We start from the raw sequence: 16,246 nt of genomic DNA, 5'->3' as shown, positions 1-16,246 counted from the left end.
ATCAACGTCATCTGGATCAGCGATGGATGTGAAAACAAGCATTGTATCGCATGCTCCCATGCAGCTTTATACCAAATGTCAGCAATCTCTAATTTTTTAGTTCCTGAGAAAAAGGCGATGAAATTTTAATGGGACTGACAGCGAGCGGTTAATTAGTATTATACACCCCCTCGCCCAGGTATAAAAAATTTATAGATACAATTTTGGTCCCTTTGGTTTTTTATCTAAAGAAGGCAAAAGACTTGCTCTTCACAAAATGTTACCAACAACATTAATTAATTGCCGGACTTAACTGGTTTGTTAACCTGAATACCTACAGGCGACGATTCTCTGTAATTATTTCTAGTTTCAGAATTTTTATCTTTATCTTTATCTTTTACTTTAACTTCTTTTTGCAGGTTCCTAAGAAATGATAAAGATAAACAATTAAGTAACACAACATACAGTTATACTGGGTCCAACTAAATGACTAAAGAAAAGTAACATTAAATACAAACAAGCTCTATTCTTCGATTGATTGATTTATTAATTAAGGTTTTACACTACTTTCAACAATTTTTCAATTATATCGTCTGACAGCAAAAGTAACTTATGGTTTCGTTATCTGATACCATCCTTGGAAATATCATAGAAAACCCGTTAATTTCTTGTTGCAAAAATAATGGGAACCCTATGAACAATGAATTTACCAAAAATGGCCACATTCACTGTAATTAAAATGGTATTAATTTACAGAAAGTTGCAATTCATGTAACATTGCAATTCAGCATTGGCGTGTTAACTATCTGGAAGGAAATACACTTCTGGACGAAACACCAACCTGCAACTATATCAATCCATTGGTTTTTCCGAAGTAATTTGAAATACATCGCTAATAAAAGAGAGGCGAAAGATACTGAAAGGACATTCAAACTCAGTCGAAAATAAACTCCATGACAAAAAAATAAATAAATGATAAAGACCAAAAGAACAACAGTATACAAAACAGAAAATAAAAACCTAAGACTAAGCAACAAAAACCTCATTAAAAACTGAGTTCTCAGGTGCTCCAAAACGGTAAACATATCCTGCTCAACATGTGGCATCCGTCGTATTGCTCATGTAAAAACAAATCGGTAATAAGTCTAATTCGGTAGGTCACATTTGGAGAAAAGAAGGACGGAATTGTGGTGACGACGATTGACACATATAAGCATCTCCATCTGTGAAACAGATATTTCAAACGGTTCACTTACTCGCGATTTACAATTAACTAATAATTTAGTTATTTTTTGTTCAATGAAAAGAAAAAAAAGGAAAATTTCGAACTGCAAGGGAAATATACAACGGAAATGGCAAAATCAAAAGCTGAAACACATTGAAAATGATGGTTGGAATACCTTTGGTGTATTCAATTATTCAACACAGCTTTTTTCATGAAATGTGTAAAGCGTCATACTAGTTTCGATAGGATATTAAAATGTTAAATACGATGATTGCATTGATTGTTTGATTGATTTTTAGGTATTTCAACACCACTTTCAGCATTATTGGCTATTTCTCGGAGGCTAGTTTTTATTGTTTGAGGAAGCGGGAGTGCCAGGCACGCTCCAACGACCTTCTTTTTTAGAAAATTGAGATTGGAGTCGAAGGCACCAGCTACGTACGGGGCTAAAACTCACAACCTTATTGTTGACAGACTATTGATATAGTAGTGGAGCTACTTAAACCACTCGACCACCGAAGCTCCAGCAAACATAGTAGGAACTTTGAACTATTTTAAATAGTTGACTCACTTCATCGATAAAGGTACAATGTAGGCGCTGTTGCTAATTGATCTGCTCCTACTTTTTTTAAAATCTATAAATCATATATATCTCCAGGAAATCAAATCAGTGTATGCGGTTCAAGAAGTCACGACTTTATAATAAGCCATATCATTAGATTTGCAGTTTTGTTCTAGACCGTTATTTCAATGTTTATAGAAATCATGGAACCACCTTTCCATGAGAAATTGTTCGGAAATATAAAGTTTTTCACGTAACAATATATTGATGATGTCATGTCGGTCAATGACCTAAATTTCCTTGTGCGTTTGCATCTCATTTATCCAAGTGAAATTGACACTTAAGATACCACTAATTAAAGAAGGACTGTATCAAAACTTAGTATTATTCATAATGTTACTTATAATCAAAACAATCACTTTGGTCTTTAATTGTTTCAATTGGTTGGTCGATAAGATGTGTCTGTGTCTCAAAGTTATAACCGTCGTAGATATAATAAAAAACCATGATAGAAGTTTCGTATTTAAAATAAAAAAATAGATTTCAAATGTTTGGGCATTGGCGTTTTCGATGACTGTAAACAGAGAATAGCATTTCCCTAAATTAAAACATTTTATGATCATAATCTGCTTTTCTCTATCACGATATTTTGAATGGGTATATTTTCTCATGACAGATGAAGCATACATAGCAGGACTAAAAAGAGTAAATGCTATATAGGAGTATTTAGTTATGATAAAAGGCCTTCTTCTGACCCTTTGAAGGGACATTAGCTGTCAAACTCATGTTCACTGATTTGACTCAAATTCTCATATTTGATTAATAACCTACTAAAACGTATACCCAACTTACAAAAAGTCTAAAATGAAAATTAAACAATGCATGGACTCGATAATATGTATCCGTAGTTCGTGTGTATTGTAGTCTAGATGCCATCTAATTACCCATCAAGGTGTCCTCCGAATACAACCGAGGGTGACTGAACCAGATATAATCATAAATATAGATATAACAGGTAGTGAACACGTGCAATTGGATTTTCTAGGTCTGTTTGATACAATATTATAAGTTAAGCAAATATGTTAATCATCGATTTAACAAATGTGTTAATCGTCATTTGTACATTTGTACCTGTATAAGAACGAGTTTTTGTGGATCAAATCAATCAACCAAATGGTTTACCCTTGTTTAACTTTCAATGTTGACATTCTTTTCCTTTAAATAGCTTAACGCGCCTAGTTCATGCGTAACCCCTTCTCTAACTAAGGGATTAAAAAGAACGTCACATGAATAAGGATTCAGTAAGGTCGGATTATTCATTTGCAAGTGAATAAATCCTTAGTGATGTTTTCTGGCCTACATTGACAAAATTCAAAATGGCTGCTAAAAGCGAATTACTATTACACTATTTCACTTTGATGTTTAAAAAAAATCATATTTTAATTTTTTTATATCTTCTAGCAGAGGCCCCTTTACATGTTTACTAAAGTAGATATTCCCAGCAAAGATCATTTAATTTGGCAACCTCTTTCTGACAGGTCATAGACACCCATACTTGTACGGATCCGACTATCGGGTATAAGAAGTCCATGTGATCAAATGTATCTTGTGTTTGTATTCCATGAAATATAACATTAACGTTAAGTCACAATGGGAACAAGAAATGATTGTAAAAAGTAAAATAACAAAAATACCGAACTCCGAGGAAACTTTTAAACGGAAAGTCCCTAAGTAAATGGCAAAATCAAAAGCTCAAACACATTAAACGAATGGATAACAACTTTATATTCCTGACTTGGTACAGACATTGTCCAAAAAGACACCAATACCATCATGGGTCAAACTTGCAGGTAGGAATAGTCCATCTTGCCAAATGCCTAGATAACATCTGTGTTTGTATTCTATGAAATAGAACTTTTACTTTAAATCATAATGAAGACATAGAACTTCTTTTTTCCAAGGGATAAACAACATTTAAGGTCAATATAACTTTAACCTATTTACATTAGATGTAAACCATTTTAAAAATTGCCTATTGATATGAACTCGTCCGTTCCGGAAGAATGGCGATTTTATAGAGGTAGAAATAACCTTGTTTGATCTCACGAAATAACCGTTTTTACAATAGCAGTTAAAAACATACACTTTTAACGTTGTCAGTTCATTTTAAATCCACAGAAAAATAAAATGGAAAAACGGTGTCCTGCAATTTTTGGAATAATTACATTAGTTTTATTGTGTGCTGGAGCCTTCTCTCCCGGGTGGTTTGCCATTGACACTGCAAAATTAAGTGGAGATGAGGGCAGTTATACTTCAGACGGTATTGAAATACATATGGGATTATTTTATTTTGTTGCTGTAGGGAAAGATTTTAGAAAAGTTTCGGGATATGGAGATTTTAGTGGATCCAGCATGTTAAGTATGCACTTGTATGTTTAATTTTTAATATTGTTTAGATAAAAGCATTCATGACCATATTTATTTTAATGAAAAAAGATGTACGGTGAATACCAATGAGACATGAACTAAACAGAATAATTCTGACAAACTGTACTGTACATATAATTAACGTAATATAAAATTCAAATATATCATTTAAAAGATGATAATAACGGATCTCTAGTAAACCCCATCCACACCCTCTTCAAAACTGTGACAGTTAAGAATTCCAGTCTGTCTTTCTGTTTTTAATGTATATATTTGATAGGATACAAATGACATATACTCCAACATATCGAAAGTAAATGTTGGTTTGATTTCCTGCCTGTTGAATTTGACAAATGGTATCCAACACTAAATCATTTTTTCTGGCATACAAAATAAAATTGAGGAAAAAAGATATTTGCAAGCATTGCTTTCTCAAATATTGCTCAACTGCAACTAATATCATCTGTATTTCATAAAGATATGATTATTTACTGAACGCCTAATCATGTTCTGGCGTAAAAAAAAGTTCAAAAGCTGAAATTTTAAACCACAGCAAAATCACAGATTTCATTTATTGGTGAATTAATCAATCATTTCGGTACATTTGTCAAATATACCCTAACCTATAGAATAAAACAAAAGATTTAGCAAGTATATTCCAATAGAAATAAACGTTTTAATGTTTGCAAGTATTAAAATAAATAGGAATCGACTTATATAATAAGCAACAAAGTCAAGATGGCGACCCTAAGATGCTTTTCCAACAAACGATAAACACCACTGTCGATTTCACGTCAAATAGTACGTAAACAGAGAAATTCCTACACTTGCAGAGTTGCGTTAAATACCCCACAGTTTACTGCATAAAAAAGTTCTACGTAAAAACTCTTGAGGCTTATAAATAAAGACATCATTATGTTTTAGTTCTTTGCTTGTATAAACAATTTATGACCTGTTTTTAAAGTGCATCGACTCCTTTTTCCTCATAACTCAAGAGGAGATAACAAATAAATCGATTTACTTTCTAGTAAGTTTTTTTTGTTAGTGAGTTGACCTTTTTCAACAACGAGGGTCCAAGAAGAAGTTGGAATTCATTCAACAGAACGTTCAACTTCAAGCGCTCGTGGTACTATATCTCAAAGATGCTCATTTGGATGGGTTGTGTGGCTTTTGTGTAGTTGTCAACATTTTATTTGATTTCAGATCGAGGTATTTTGATGATTTTTTTAAATGTATGTGTTATAATGAGAAACAGAATCGTGTTACTGTGTCTGTTACAAAACATGCAGCAGCCACAGGCATTCGCGTTTTATATTAATTTACAATCATCCTTGTATTATCATAAACATAAATTCTGTTAATTTGTAGAAATTGGTTTTCTTGAATACCAGTTAGAAGTTATCCTGGGAATAGTCTTATGTTTTATATCAGTCATACTGACTTTCAAATACAAGAAAGAAGGAACGAATGGAGTTTTGGTTGCTATTATAATAATGTACATTATAGCAGGTCAGTAGTAAAGTGTTTTGTCACAAAAAAGGGGGTGTGTCGTATGAGTTTAAAGAATTTAAAAATAGACAGCAACATTGGGTTGTTTTCTGAAAATAATATTCAACGATTCAATATTTAGGTGTCTCCTTTCTTTTCAATATTCATGATTTTATACCACGCGACTTCATATCCTGTATTACTGTATTTGATCAATCCAATTCTGTAACTACAATGGATTTGTTAATGTTACCATCATTGTCTCATTTTTAACATCAACTTTGATTTTCCCGTCGAATTGACACACCCAACGGTATAAAGAGGTACGATGTAGAGCCAATTTTACCTGAATTTATTTCAGGTAAGGGCCATTTTCAAAAAGTCTTTCAATTCTTACCCAAATTTATAGTATCACATCCCAATGTGCGTCCTTTTAAGTCCTAACAATATTGACCAAATTATAAACGCCTAAATATAGCCCAAAACATAACTTGACAGATTTTGGTCAAATTTCGAAACTTATAAAAAAAAGTATATAGGCATTGTTCAGCAAAAACAAATTTTCCTGGAAGAAAAGCTCATTGTCTGTCGGATACAAATCAATTCATTTGGTAAGCAGCGCTGTACGATGCAAAAATTTGACAAAACATGCAAAATTTGCAATTTGTACCGACAGCAACTGTAAATGATATTTTAAGTAGACAATATAAATTCTTTTATTTTCAAGTTCCGGTTGGATTTTACAATTTTCAAACTTTGACATTGTGAATGAATCAAACACCGGTGAATAGTTAATAGTGGTTTTTTTTTCTTTTAAACAGTTAGCAGAAAGTGCTACCTGTGTAGAGGAGTGTGAACTGTTTAAACACAATTCTTTATTATGTTTATACTCGTTACATTCAAAAAATCTTAATAAAGAGGACAATACTACCTATCCTTGATCTGGTTTTTTACTACTTCCTCTTTAGTGCAATTTTCCACATCCCTATTGACGGTTTCTCCGTTTTTTTTTTTGTTTTTTTTTAATTAAAAATGATATTGGAGATTAAGATTTATGCTCATTTTCTTCATTTTAAAAAGGCCGGATGCCATTTATATAGGACGAATTTTGTTAAACTATTAAACTATCCATTCTATTTTACAGCAGAGAAATCTAAATTAATATAAAACATAACATAGGTAATTCTTACTCTGTTTAATTCCGTTTTCTTTTAGTATTTCGGAATGTGAAATTTTTTTTACATCCGATCTGTGCAGAATTTTTGGGGTCTGTACGAACTTTGATTTTATAGACATTTATAATATTTATTTACTTAATAAAAGTTAGTTTTTACGCCTATTCATCACATGATTTTATAAAGTGGAAACGAAATCAGCTGATAAAGGTTAATCAAGCGAAAAACAATGATGAGTACAAATCAATGGAAGTGTCGAGCGCTGTCGAATTAAGGTTTTAATTGCTTTATTATAGATCAAGGCATACTTTGATAAAAGGAAAACGTCATAAAATCCTAAAAAAATACTGACAAATACATGATAAACAAAAATGCGTTTATGAGCAAGTAATGATAAAAAGCTCATGAATTCTTTTTGATGTAAAGTTTAGCTTATAAAACCCGAATTCGATAGTTATAGACTTTTAAGGCAATTGATACAATAAATGCATCACCCATTTAAAGAGATCGGGTAAAACGATTATTGTGCATGGTGGAATTCTTTTATCAACTTCGGGAAGTTTGACCGCAAATCTTTTTTTCTTTCTATTTAGATTAAGCCTATATATCAAAAATATATTTTATTTGACTCAAGCAGGTGATACCAATTTGCAATTGGCCGTAAATGGCTCGAAGTTCTGGCTGTGAAGTTAAATGTTAATGATTCTAAAGCGATCTGTTATCATTCCTCAAATGTAAAGATAAGGACAAACTTTTCTGTACCTACCCGAATTTTAGCATCAATAAAACAGAGATGATGGAACTGCGCCAATGCGAAACCCACTCCCCCCAAAATAATTATCCTGAATCAGATATAGTTGATCTAGTAGCCTTAGTTGCTTCTTTCGGCAGCATAGCTCTTAAACGGTAAAACGCCCAAGACCAAAATCGAACCTGACTAGTATTACATGGTTGTTGGCATAATGTTAAAATTGCGATTCTCTCTAGTGGAAATTTTACAATCTATCAGAAACAAAATCAAAATTTTAAGAAAATTTAGGACACATCTCTTTTAATGTAATAGCCAAAACCGTCAAAATCGAACTTTGTATTTTAAAGTACATGTCATAAATTTTCAGGTGACCAAAATATCATTTAAAAGTATACATGCAGTAAAAAATTGTTAACTATAAACAAGTGCATCTTCAAATTTTCATTTTTTTTTTCAGGAATATCTACATTTATAGCAGTCGGACGTTGGCTTAACGGCGTGATATTTATTTCACCTTACTCAGACATACCAATGATCGTCCCCTACTCTTTAATTTTGAGTGGTCTTGGAGCCATCTTTTGTGGGATCATAATGATATGTGTAAGTTGCATGTACTGCCCGCACAACGCTGATAGACCAGCCCACGGGGGTCAGGTGTATTCTGGTGTTGCAATGACCGATTATACACAAACACAGCCGTATACGCAAGGGCCGCCGCTATATGGACAATCACAGGATAAAAAAAGCTACGTATAGACTTATGGTAATGGCGGTGGCATACTTCATAAAGCGTAATAATAAAAATGATTTGTGCGTCAACCAATCATTGAAATTTGTATATTGAAATGTAAAATGATGATAGATAACTTTACAATTATCGCAAAAACTGTATTATATGCATCATATTGTAAACTTTAAAAGAATAAAATTGACAAAAGTCTCTGGTATAACTTCGTTGATTTGCATCAATACCATGCACATTTGACATGTCGGATGTGGTTACAGTCGGTGGGTATACATGTGTGGTTGTCACTTTCTTAGTCATGCAGTTATAGCGCTTCTCTATAACTTATAACTGAACCGAAGTTAGCAATAGTGTATGGTTGTTCAATGATTGATTGGTTATAGCTTGCGTAATGTCCAGTGGCACTTATTTCATGTATATTCAGGATGAAATGAATTTAATTTTCATTTAAATAACATTGAACAATTATTAAATCATTCTTTCATGCCATGCTCTATGCTCATTTTAACATGGGTAGGCATTATATTTGTCAATATCTTAATACCGAGCGTTAGAATTATTTCGGTTCTAATAGGAAGATTTTGAACGTTTGTACTTCGAAGCGGATCCATAATACACGCTCGAAAGGCAACCATATTGATTTGATCAACCAAAAATGTTATAGAAAATCATCAGTTTAACGATAAAAAATGAACAGATACATGTAAACTTACTTTAGAATGATTTTATTTACTTTCATAGCGAGCAATACCAACACAAATGTTCATTTTGATCTCCTACGTTGTTTAAAATTCAACTGACGCTGCACTTTCAATTGTGACGTCAATCACATGCAGCCCATGTTTTATTGAAATTAAAAATTCTCTTCACGGTCATTTGCCATAATTCGTACTCAAATAGGTCGAATTATTGCTCATAAGACAAACGTATACAAAAAACGAGAAAAATAAAGGAAAACACGTTTTTCTTTTTATCAAACACTTGAAAATCGTGAATCTTGTATATTGAACACCTGGTGTATGCTGAACTGAATTTTGATAAACTAACTTGCATTTCTCAGGCCTGTATGTCAGCATACGAACTTGGTGTATGCTATAGTCTACATTTAATTTATACATTGTATTTCTCAGTTCTGTATGCCTGCATACGAACCTGGTGTATGCAGAGCGGCCAATATTGAATCAAATGTTGTATTTCGCAGGTCTGTATGCCAGCATACGAACCTTGGTGTTTCCAGAATCTTCAATGTAACGCAAACGAATCAGTAGTGCATACAAACATGGTGTTGCTAAAATCCTTTACTTCAGTTGTTGTGTTTTAACACCGATTTCGATTTTTTCTTTTTTTATACTACAAAACTACGACTGACCTCTATATTTTCTCCCGGGTAAACAAAAAAGCGTTAATTTGCAAGGCAAACCGGTAAAGCGTTTACTGTTGTAAATCTACTGTTAAATGAAAACCGATTCTCAAGTTCCACGACTATGATCACTTTATTGACATGCAAGTTATCTGTTTTGTTTTTTGCAAATCAAAATTACGGAAAAATGAGGCGATCATAATTTGTACGTTTCTAAGGACTTGCTTTCCAACTGTTCCAAATTGTTGACAAAATTTCAAATGACGTCAGGGACCTTGTGACGTAAGGCGGAGGGAATTACAGACGGATATCAATTAGTCCAGTCAATCTACCAAAAAAATATCCAAACCTTAAACAAATTGCAACAGAAGTAAATTTGGTCTCATTTTGAAGGTTTATCAGTCCCCTACAACATATCACAGTCTTGCAAAATCTAAAATGCCAAATTCAACATTTTTTGGGCAGAAATACAAGTTTTTGTACGAAAATGAAGAAAAAATGGAAATAAGCCTGACAATTTTCTTTTGTTATAATATCATGGATGCAGTTTGTGTTATATTTTGTTTTAGCTGCCTTAAACATATTGTAAGCTTTTATGCAACTTACCCTGGCAGTAGCTTGTCAGTAATACGTAGAAATCGGATACACTGTTGTGGTGTAGACGACTGTTCTTGTTCAGGTTTAGCTTTCGATTGACAGATCCGGAACGAGGCTCCCTGTCTTCCGGATCTGTCTCCTCCTCCAGTGGAGCACCACCGACCCTACCCCGAGGTACTACACTCCCTCTGACTTTATAAAAAAGGAGTGAATCAAAAGAGGGGAAAAAAGGGGGGGGGAAGGGGGGTCAATTCCGGTGGCGATCACACATTGTGGATAAAAAAGGGGTTGGGGATGGGGTACAATAAACATGGGGACCCTTAAATTACTACAAACGGAAACCCCCCGAGAACACTAGGACCATGGAACCCCCTAGTAATTTTCCCCTGGAGCAAACTATATACAAACTCAATTTTAAATTCATTAACTGTAGAAACTCAATTTTAAATTCATTAACTGGTAGCCAACGGGCTCTCCTTGTTCCAACTATTTACACAGAGGGACAGAGGCCAGCCTATGTGGTCACTCCGTACAGTCGGCCACCATTGAGGCGTGCCAACCGCAGTATTTCCCGTGGAGATTCTGCCCTCACCTCCCCCACTGCCTTAGCCACCTCAAACAAGTAATGAGGGTGGCCATGTCGTGCATGAGGCGGGGGAAAGTAAGGTGCGTCACTCTCCAACAGGATTCGATGCGGTGGCACCATCCTCACGGCGTCCTTCTGCTCGGTGTGGAAGGAATGGACGCCCATTCCAAAACCAAAATAGGCATTGCAGAAGGAGCTCTGCCACTCCCTCACCTGGTCTATCCCCCCCTGGAAGCAATGAAGGTGGATGAGTTGCACCGGATTGATTGCCAGGCCCGTCATCACCTTCAAGACCTCACGATGAGCCCGGGCGTGAACCCGGTCCAGTCGGTCGCCTCTTATGTGCAAAACCACAGGCTGGTTAAAGCGACACGACTGGAGCGCCCACCTCAAGGTCGAGATCTGGCGGGCCTGTAATCTTTCCTCAACCGTGAAATCCACCCCCACCTCTCCAAGGGCGGACACACTGGGGTGAGTCACCAGCTGGTGAAACCGGTGCTGAGTGGCATCTTCAAACTGCCCGGCACTCTTGGGGTGGATCCCCACTGCCCCCACCCATCCCGGTTCCAGCCTAAGCGGCACACGGGGCCAGGTCTTTGGATCGCAGAAGACTGCCACCCCTCCTGCTAGCTTGATAGGATCCACAGGAGCAGGGGTCAACCTTAGCAGTAAGAAATCCCCCAAGGGTGTCCGGGGAGGCATTCCCAACTTGCTTAGGGATCTATCCAGGTGCATGTGGCTATCGAAGGCCTCTGGCAGATCCCTGCACAATCGGGACTCCACTCCCCTACTCCCTGATGAATTTCCCGTCGGCGGCGACCCCCGTGCCCCCACAGACAGAGGTGAACTTCTAGACCCTAGACCTGCTAGTGCCCGGGTAGGACTGGTATACGGAAGGGACATGAGGGAGGGAACGGACCTGGGAGGAAAACCCTTGGAGCTAAACACCCCTACCTGCCCCATGGGCCTGGGAGACTCTGGTGTGCAAACTGGAGACCCCAACCTACAGAAAACTCCTGCTTTGGCTGGAGGACTCCCCTGCTCACTGGAGGAACTCGCCTGGGATGGTTCACTAGAGCTGAGGTGAACCTCCCCCAGAAAGGCCCGGCGCTGACCATCTTGTAATAGAGCCATCAACTCGACCTGCGCCCTCCAGTGAATGAGCACTGCAGGTGAGTTTATAGGCGACAGACAGAAGGTCCGAGGGACCTCCCACTGTGCCAATCGGCACACCGCTGCCATGGCTACCCACTCAGCACTCAGGTCCTCTGGGGTCAGCCCCACAGTCTCTAGCTGTCCAATCACCCACTGGATGGGGTTCCCCACAGCTGAACCCCCCAAGGCCCGGAAAAGTGTGCTCAGGGAGGTGAGGCGCACCCTAGCTAACCCTGGGTCAGACACCCCCAGGTCCCGGAACACTTCGGCCACATGTTCCGCCAGAATGTGCCCTTCCAGGCCTGGCCCCCGGGTTTCACAGCCGGAAACTGGACACGACAGTTCAGCTCCGACCGCTCCACCCTGCCCCACAAAGCGAGATGTTTCCACCTCACTGAGGGCTGGGAAACCAGGCTGGTCCCGACACACATCACCCTGACCTGGAGCCTCCACCCTGTCCCCCTGGGGTGAGGCTGCCTGCATTGGAGGTGAAGAGTTTGCCTCGGACTTACTTCTCCTCTTGGCAGCCCGCCGACGGCGGTCCTTGTCTCTTCGGTTCTTTTTACTCTTCTTCTTCTTCCCCACCTCCATCTCCGCCTCTCCCCTAGTGGCGCCCTCAGACCCCCCTTCCGACTCCCCATCTTCCCCTTGGGTCTCCTTCCCCCCACCTACCTTGACTGGGAGCCCCAAATCCCCCTGTACCTCGGGGTCCAACCCCCGCAGCTCCTCCTCTGGGACTGTCACAATGAACACCTCCTCTGTTATGGAGGGCTGCAGCGGGGTGGATGGCGGGCTGCCATCCCCCGAGGCCTGTCTTTCTGCTTGCTCCTTCTGGTTCATCTGAAATAAGTAAGCCTTCGAGTGCAGGGTGACCATGGACACGTGCACTCCCGTGGAGGCCGAACATCCAGGACACTGGTAGGCGTCCATTTGCTCAGCCTCCTCAGGAGTGATATTCACACATCGTCCATGAAACCATTCCCTGCACTCGTCGCACATGATCATCAGACCCCCATCATCTGGGCCCCTACACGAACAATAAATGTTTCTGCCCCTATTTCCCTTGTGCCCCAGCTCCTCTATCTCCTCCCAATTTTTCCCTGATATCACCTGGGCCTGTAATTTTCTACACCAATTAGGGACTTCCCTATCTGTACACAACTTAATCCGGTCATGGTGTGCCACTACCATAGCCTTCCTCATTTTGACCCTGTACAGGTAGGGCGTGAGACTTTCCAACACTACCCCCGGGCCCTTCCATGAAGGCGTTAATTTCTTACATTTTCCCTTAATGGTTGCTGTATCTAATTGGTACACTAAGTCCCCCACCTGAAACCTCTTGACCACCACCTTGAGGTCATAGTCCCTTTTGAGACGTTCTTGTGCCACTTTGAGATTGGCACGGGCCAATTTATGGGCCCCTTGGATCGCCCCCTCTAGGTCGGATACATATTGCTCCCTATCTTTGATGTTTCCCCCTTGGGGCCCCTTAAACATCAACTCCGCCGGCTGATTGACCTCCCTCCCAAGCATGAGATGATTTGGAGTAAACCCTGTGCTCTTACTGACGGACGCTCGGAACGCCCCGGCTAATTGCGGGAGGAATAGATCCCAGGACTTCTGATTTTTTCCCACGAAGCACCGCACTGAGGCCATCAAGGTCCGATTGCAGCGCTCTACTTGCCCATTGGATGAGAGGCGGTATGGGGTTGTTCTACTTTTGTGTATTTGAAGTAGGTCACACATGGCTTTAAACAGATGGGACTCAAAATTCCTTCCTTGGTCAGTGAATACTTGAAAGGGACTCCCGAAACGAGAGAAGAATTCGTTCACTGCTGTCCGGACAGTTAGCTCGGCGCCCTGGGATGGGAGTGGGATACATTCCACCCATTTGGTGAACTGGTCCATCATCATGAGGATGTGTTCATTACCTCGTTCTGTTTTTGGAAGGGGTCCCACAAAGTCTAGGTGAACTCTTTCCATGGGCGCCCCCGCATGATGTTTTACCATGGGATGTCTGTTGGTACGGGTAGCCTTTTTATTCTGGCTACACAGGGCACAACTTGCTACATACCTTTCAATCTCTTTCTTCATCCCCCTCCAATAGTAAGACGATTTGACTCTTTGGTATGTTCGGTCCCCCCCTTGATGGCCCGCTGCGGGAATATCGTGACACAACTCCATTAGCCTTTGCCGCATCAATTGAGGGATAACCACCCTTTTTGAATCCCCTGTCGGACTCTCTTTGTAAAGGACATTATCTTCCCCCAAGACAAATAATTCCCTATTTAACCAATAATACTTGGTCGCGGGGCTGCTCAAGAAAATTTCCCCTTCCGAGGGCTCCTCCTTTGTCTTTCTCCATTGGACCACCCATTTAAATTCCGGGTCTTCGCCCTGATTCCCCAACAATTCCCCCTGACTGACTCCCAAGTTAACCCCTGGGTCTTCCCCTAATTCCTGCACCCATATATCACCCTCGCCTTCGGTCCATATGGCCAACTCGTCCCCCAGTCTAGACACAGACACCCGAGATATCTGCACAACTTGCTCCTGGGTGCCTGTAAGTTTTTTAACACTGGCAGATTTTTTAGCCAAAGGTATCGTATCATCGACATTCACTGTGAACTGCCCCCAATTTTGTTGGGCCCTGGTACAGTACGTACACCCCCCACAGGGCAGGTCTTTTAACCCCAGCTCCACTCGGAACTCGGGGCACGGGCCTTCCTGGGGCAACCTGGACAAAGCGTCAGCATTGGGATGTTTAGCCCCTGGCCGGTGTTTGATTTCCATATCGAATTGACTGATTTCTTCCAGCCATCTGGCTAATTGCCCCTGGGGTTCCTTGAAATTGGTTAACCAGGTGAGACTGCTATGGTCAGTCCTAACCACAAACCGCCGTCCCAGCAAGTAATGCCTGAACAGCCTAGTGAACCTGACAATAGCCAGCAGCTCCTTTCGGGTGGTACAATATTTTTGTTGTTCTGGGGTGAGGGTGAAGCTAGCATATGAAATGGCTCTTTCCTGCCCCCCTTGGACTTGCAATAATTCTGCCCCAATGGCCTTATCAGAAGCATCCGTGTCCAAGATAAAAGGGTCTGTGGCATTGGGCAATGATAGGACAGGGGCTGAAACCATGGCCTCCCTGAGTTTGTCAAAAGACTCTTGTTGCTCGTCACCCCATGAATAAGGGCGCTTTCCGGTCAGGGCTTGAAGCGGTAAGGCTAGGTTCGTATAGCCCTTTATGAACGCCCGGTGATAATTCGCAAACCCCAAGAACCGTTCTACCTCTTTTGAGTTCCGGGGTTTTGGCCAGTTCTGAACATCTTTTACGTATCCTGGGCCTATTTCCATCCCCTCTGGGCCCACAATCCTCCCCAGAAATTCCACTTTCTTCCTAAACAGGTCGCACTTTCGGGGTTTTAGTTTGAGCCCGTACATTCGGAACCGTTCAAATACCACTCTTAAATTGGCCAGATGATCCCCAAAATCCCTCCCCAGGACCAGTATATCGTCCAAAAAAGCCAACACCACCCTCCATGTCAACCCTCTTAGTAAAAGGCTTATAACCCGTGCATAAGTGGCTGGGGCATTGCATAGCCCAAAGGCCATGCGTGCAAACTCGAACAACCCGTACTTGGTGATAAAGGCGGTTTTGGGCCGGTCCTCATCCCTGATCTTCACCTGCCAGTACGCCGAATTGGCGTCCAGCTTTGAGTACCACACATTACCGGCAAGGGTGTCTAGGCACTCTTCTACTAAGGGCAAGGGGAAAATTTGGCGGGAACAGGCCCCGTTGACCTTTCTATAGTCCACACACCACCTCACGCTGCCATCCCTCTTACGTATGAGAACTGGGGCCGAGGCCCATTCCGACACGGATGGTTGGATTACCCCCGACTGTAACATTTTTTCCAACTGAGCCTCTTCTTCCTGGGCGAACCCTAAGGGCGTACGCCGCATTCGCTGTTTAATAGGCGGGTGATCCCCCGTGTCAATACTATGCTCCAGGGCAGTGAAATGTCCTAGGTCGAGATCGCTACAGGCAAAGACATCCTGAAATTCCTTTAACAGGGAACACAGGGTCTCCTCCTCCCCCTCTGATAAATCGGCACAAGACCTCTTAAACATCTCTTGCAAGTGTTGAGGCAACTCCTTTTTCTCAGAATTTTCAGCCACCTCCATCTTGCATACCT

The 16,246-nt window shown here is 40.3% G+C and overlaps 1 protein-coding gene and 1 long non-coding RNA gene across 2 annotated transcripts; one reads left to right on the top strand and one right to left on the bottom strand.

Moving 5' to 3' along the window:
- The first annotated feature begins 3,859 nt into the window (after positions 1-3,859).
- LOC127715135 (uncharacterized) lies at positions 3,860-8,557 on the top strand. Its single transcript, XR_007988183.1, has 3 exons — positions 3,860-4,185; positions 5,562-5,702; positions 8,065-8,557. It is a non-coding gene; the product is annotated as an uncharacterized LOC127715135 (long non-coding RNA).
- A 2,223-nt stretch (positions 8,558-10,780) lies between these two features.
- Positions 10,781-11,597, bottom strand: LOC127715866 (putative deoxyribonuclease TATDN2). The gene has a single exon (XM_052221989.1). The coding sequence runs from the start codon at positions 11,595-11,597 to the stop codon at positions 10,824-10,826; it is 774 nt and encodes a 257-aa protein (XP_052077949.1). The 3' UTR covers positions 10,781-10,823.
- Between the last annotated feature and the right edge of the window lie 4,649 nt (positions 11,598-16,246).

The sequence above is a fragment of the Mytilus californianus genome, unplaced genomic scaffold (assembly GCF_021869535.1).
Source record: "Mytilus californianus isolate M0D057914Y unplaced genomic scaffold, xbMytCali1.0.p SCAF_9, whole genome shotgun sequence".
Taxonomy (NCBI): Eukaryota; Metazoa; Mollusca; class Bivalvia; order Mytilida; family Mytilidae; genus Mytilus; species Mytilus californianus.
Note: the sequence above shows the minus strand (reverse complement) of the source record. Positions and strands in the feature narration are given on the sequence as shown.

Coding starts and splice junctions, on each gene's coding strand:
- LOC127715866 (XM_052221989.1), bottom strand. CDS start 11,597: ATGCCTCCCCGGACACCCTTGGGGGATTTCTTACTGCTAAGGTTGACC.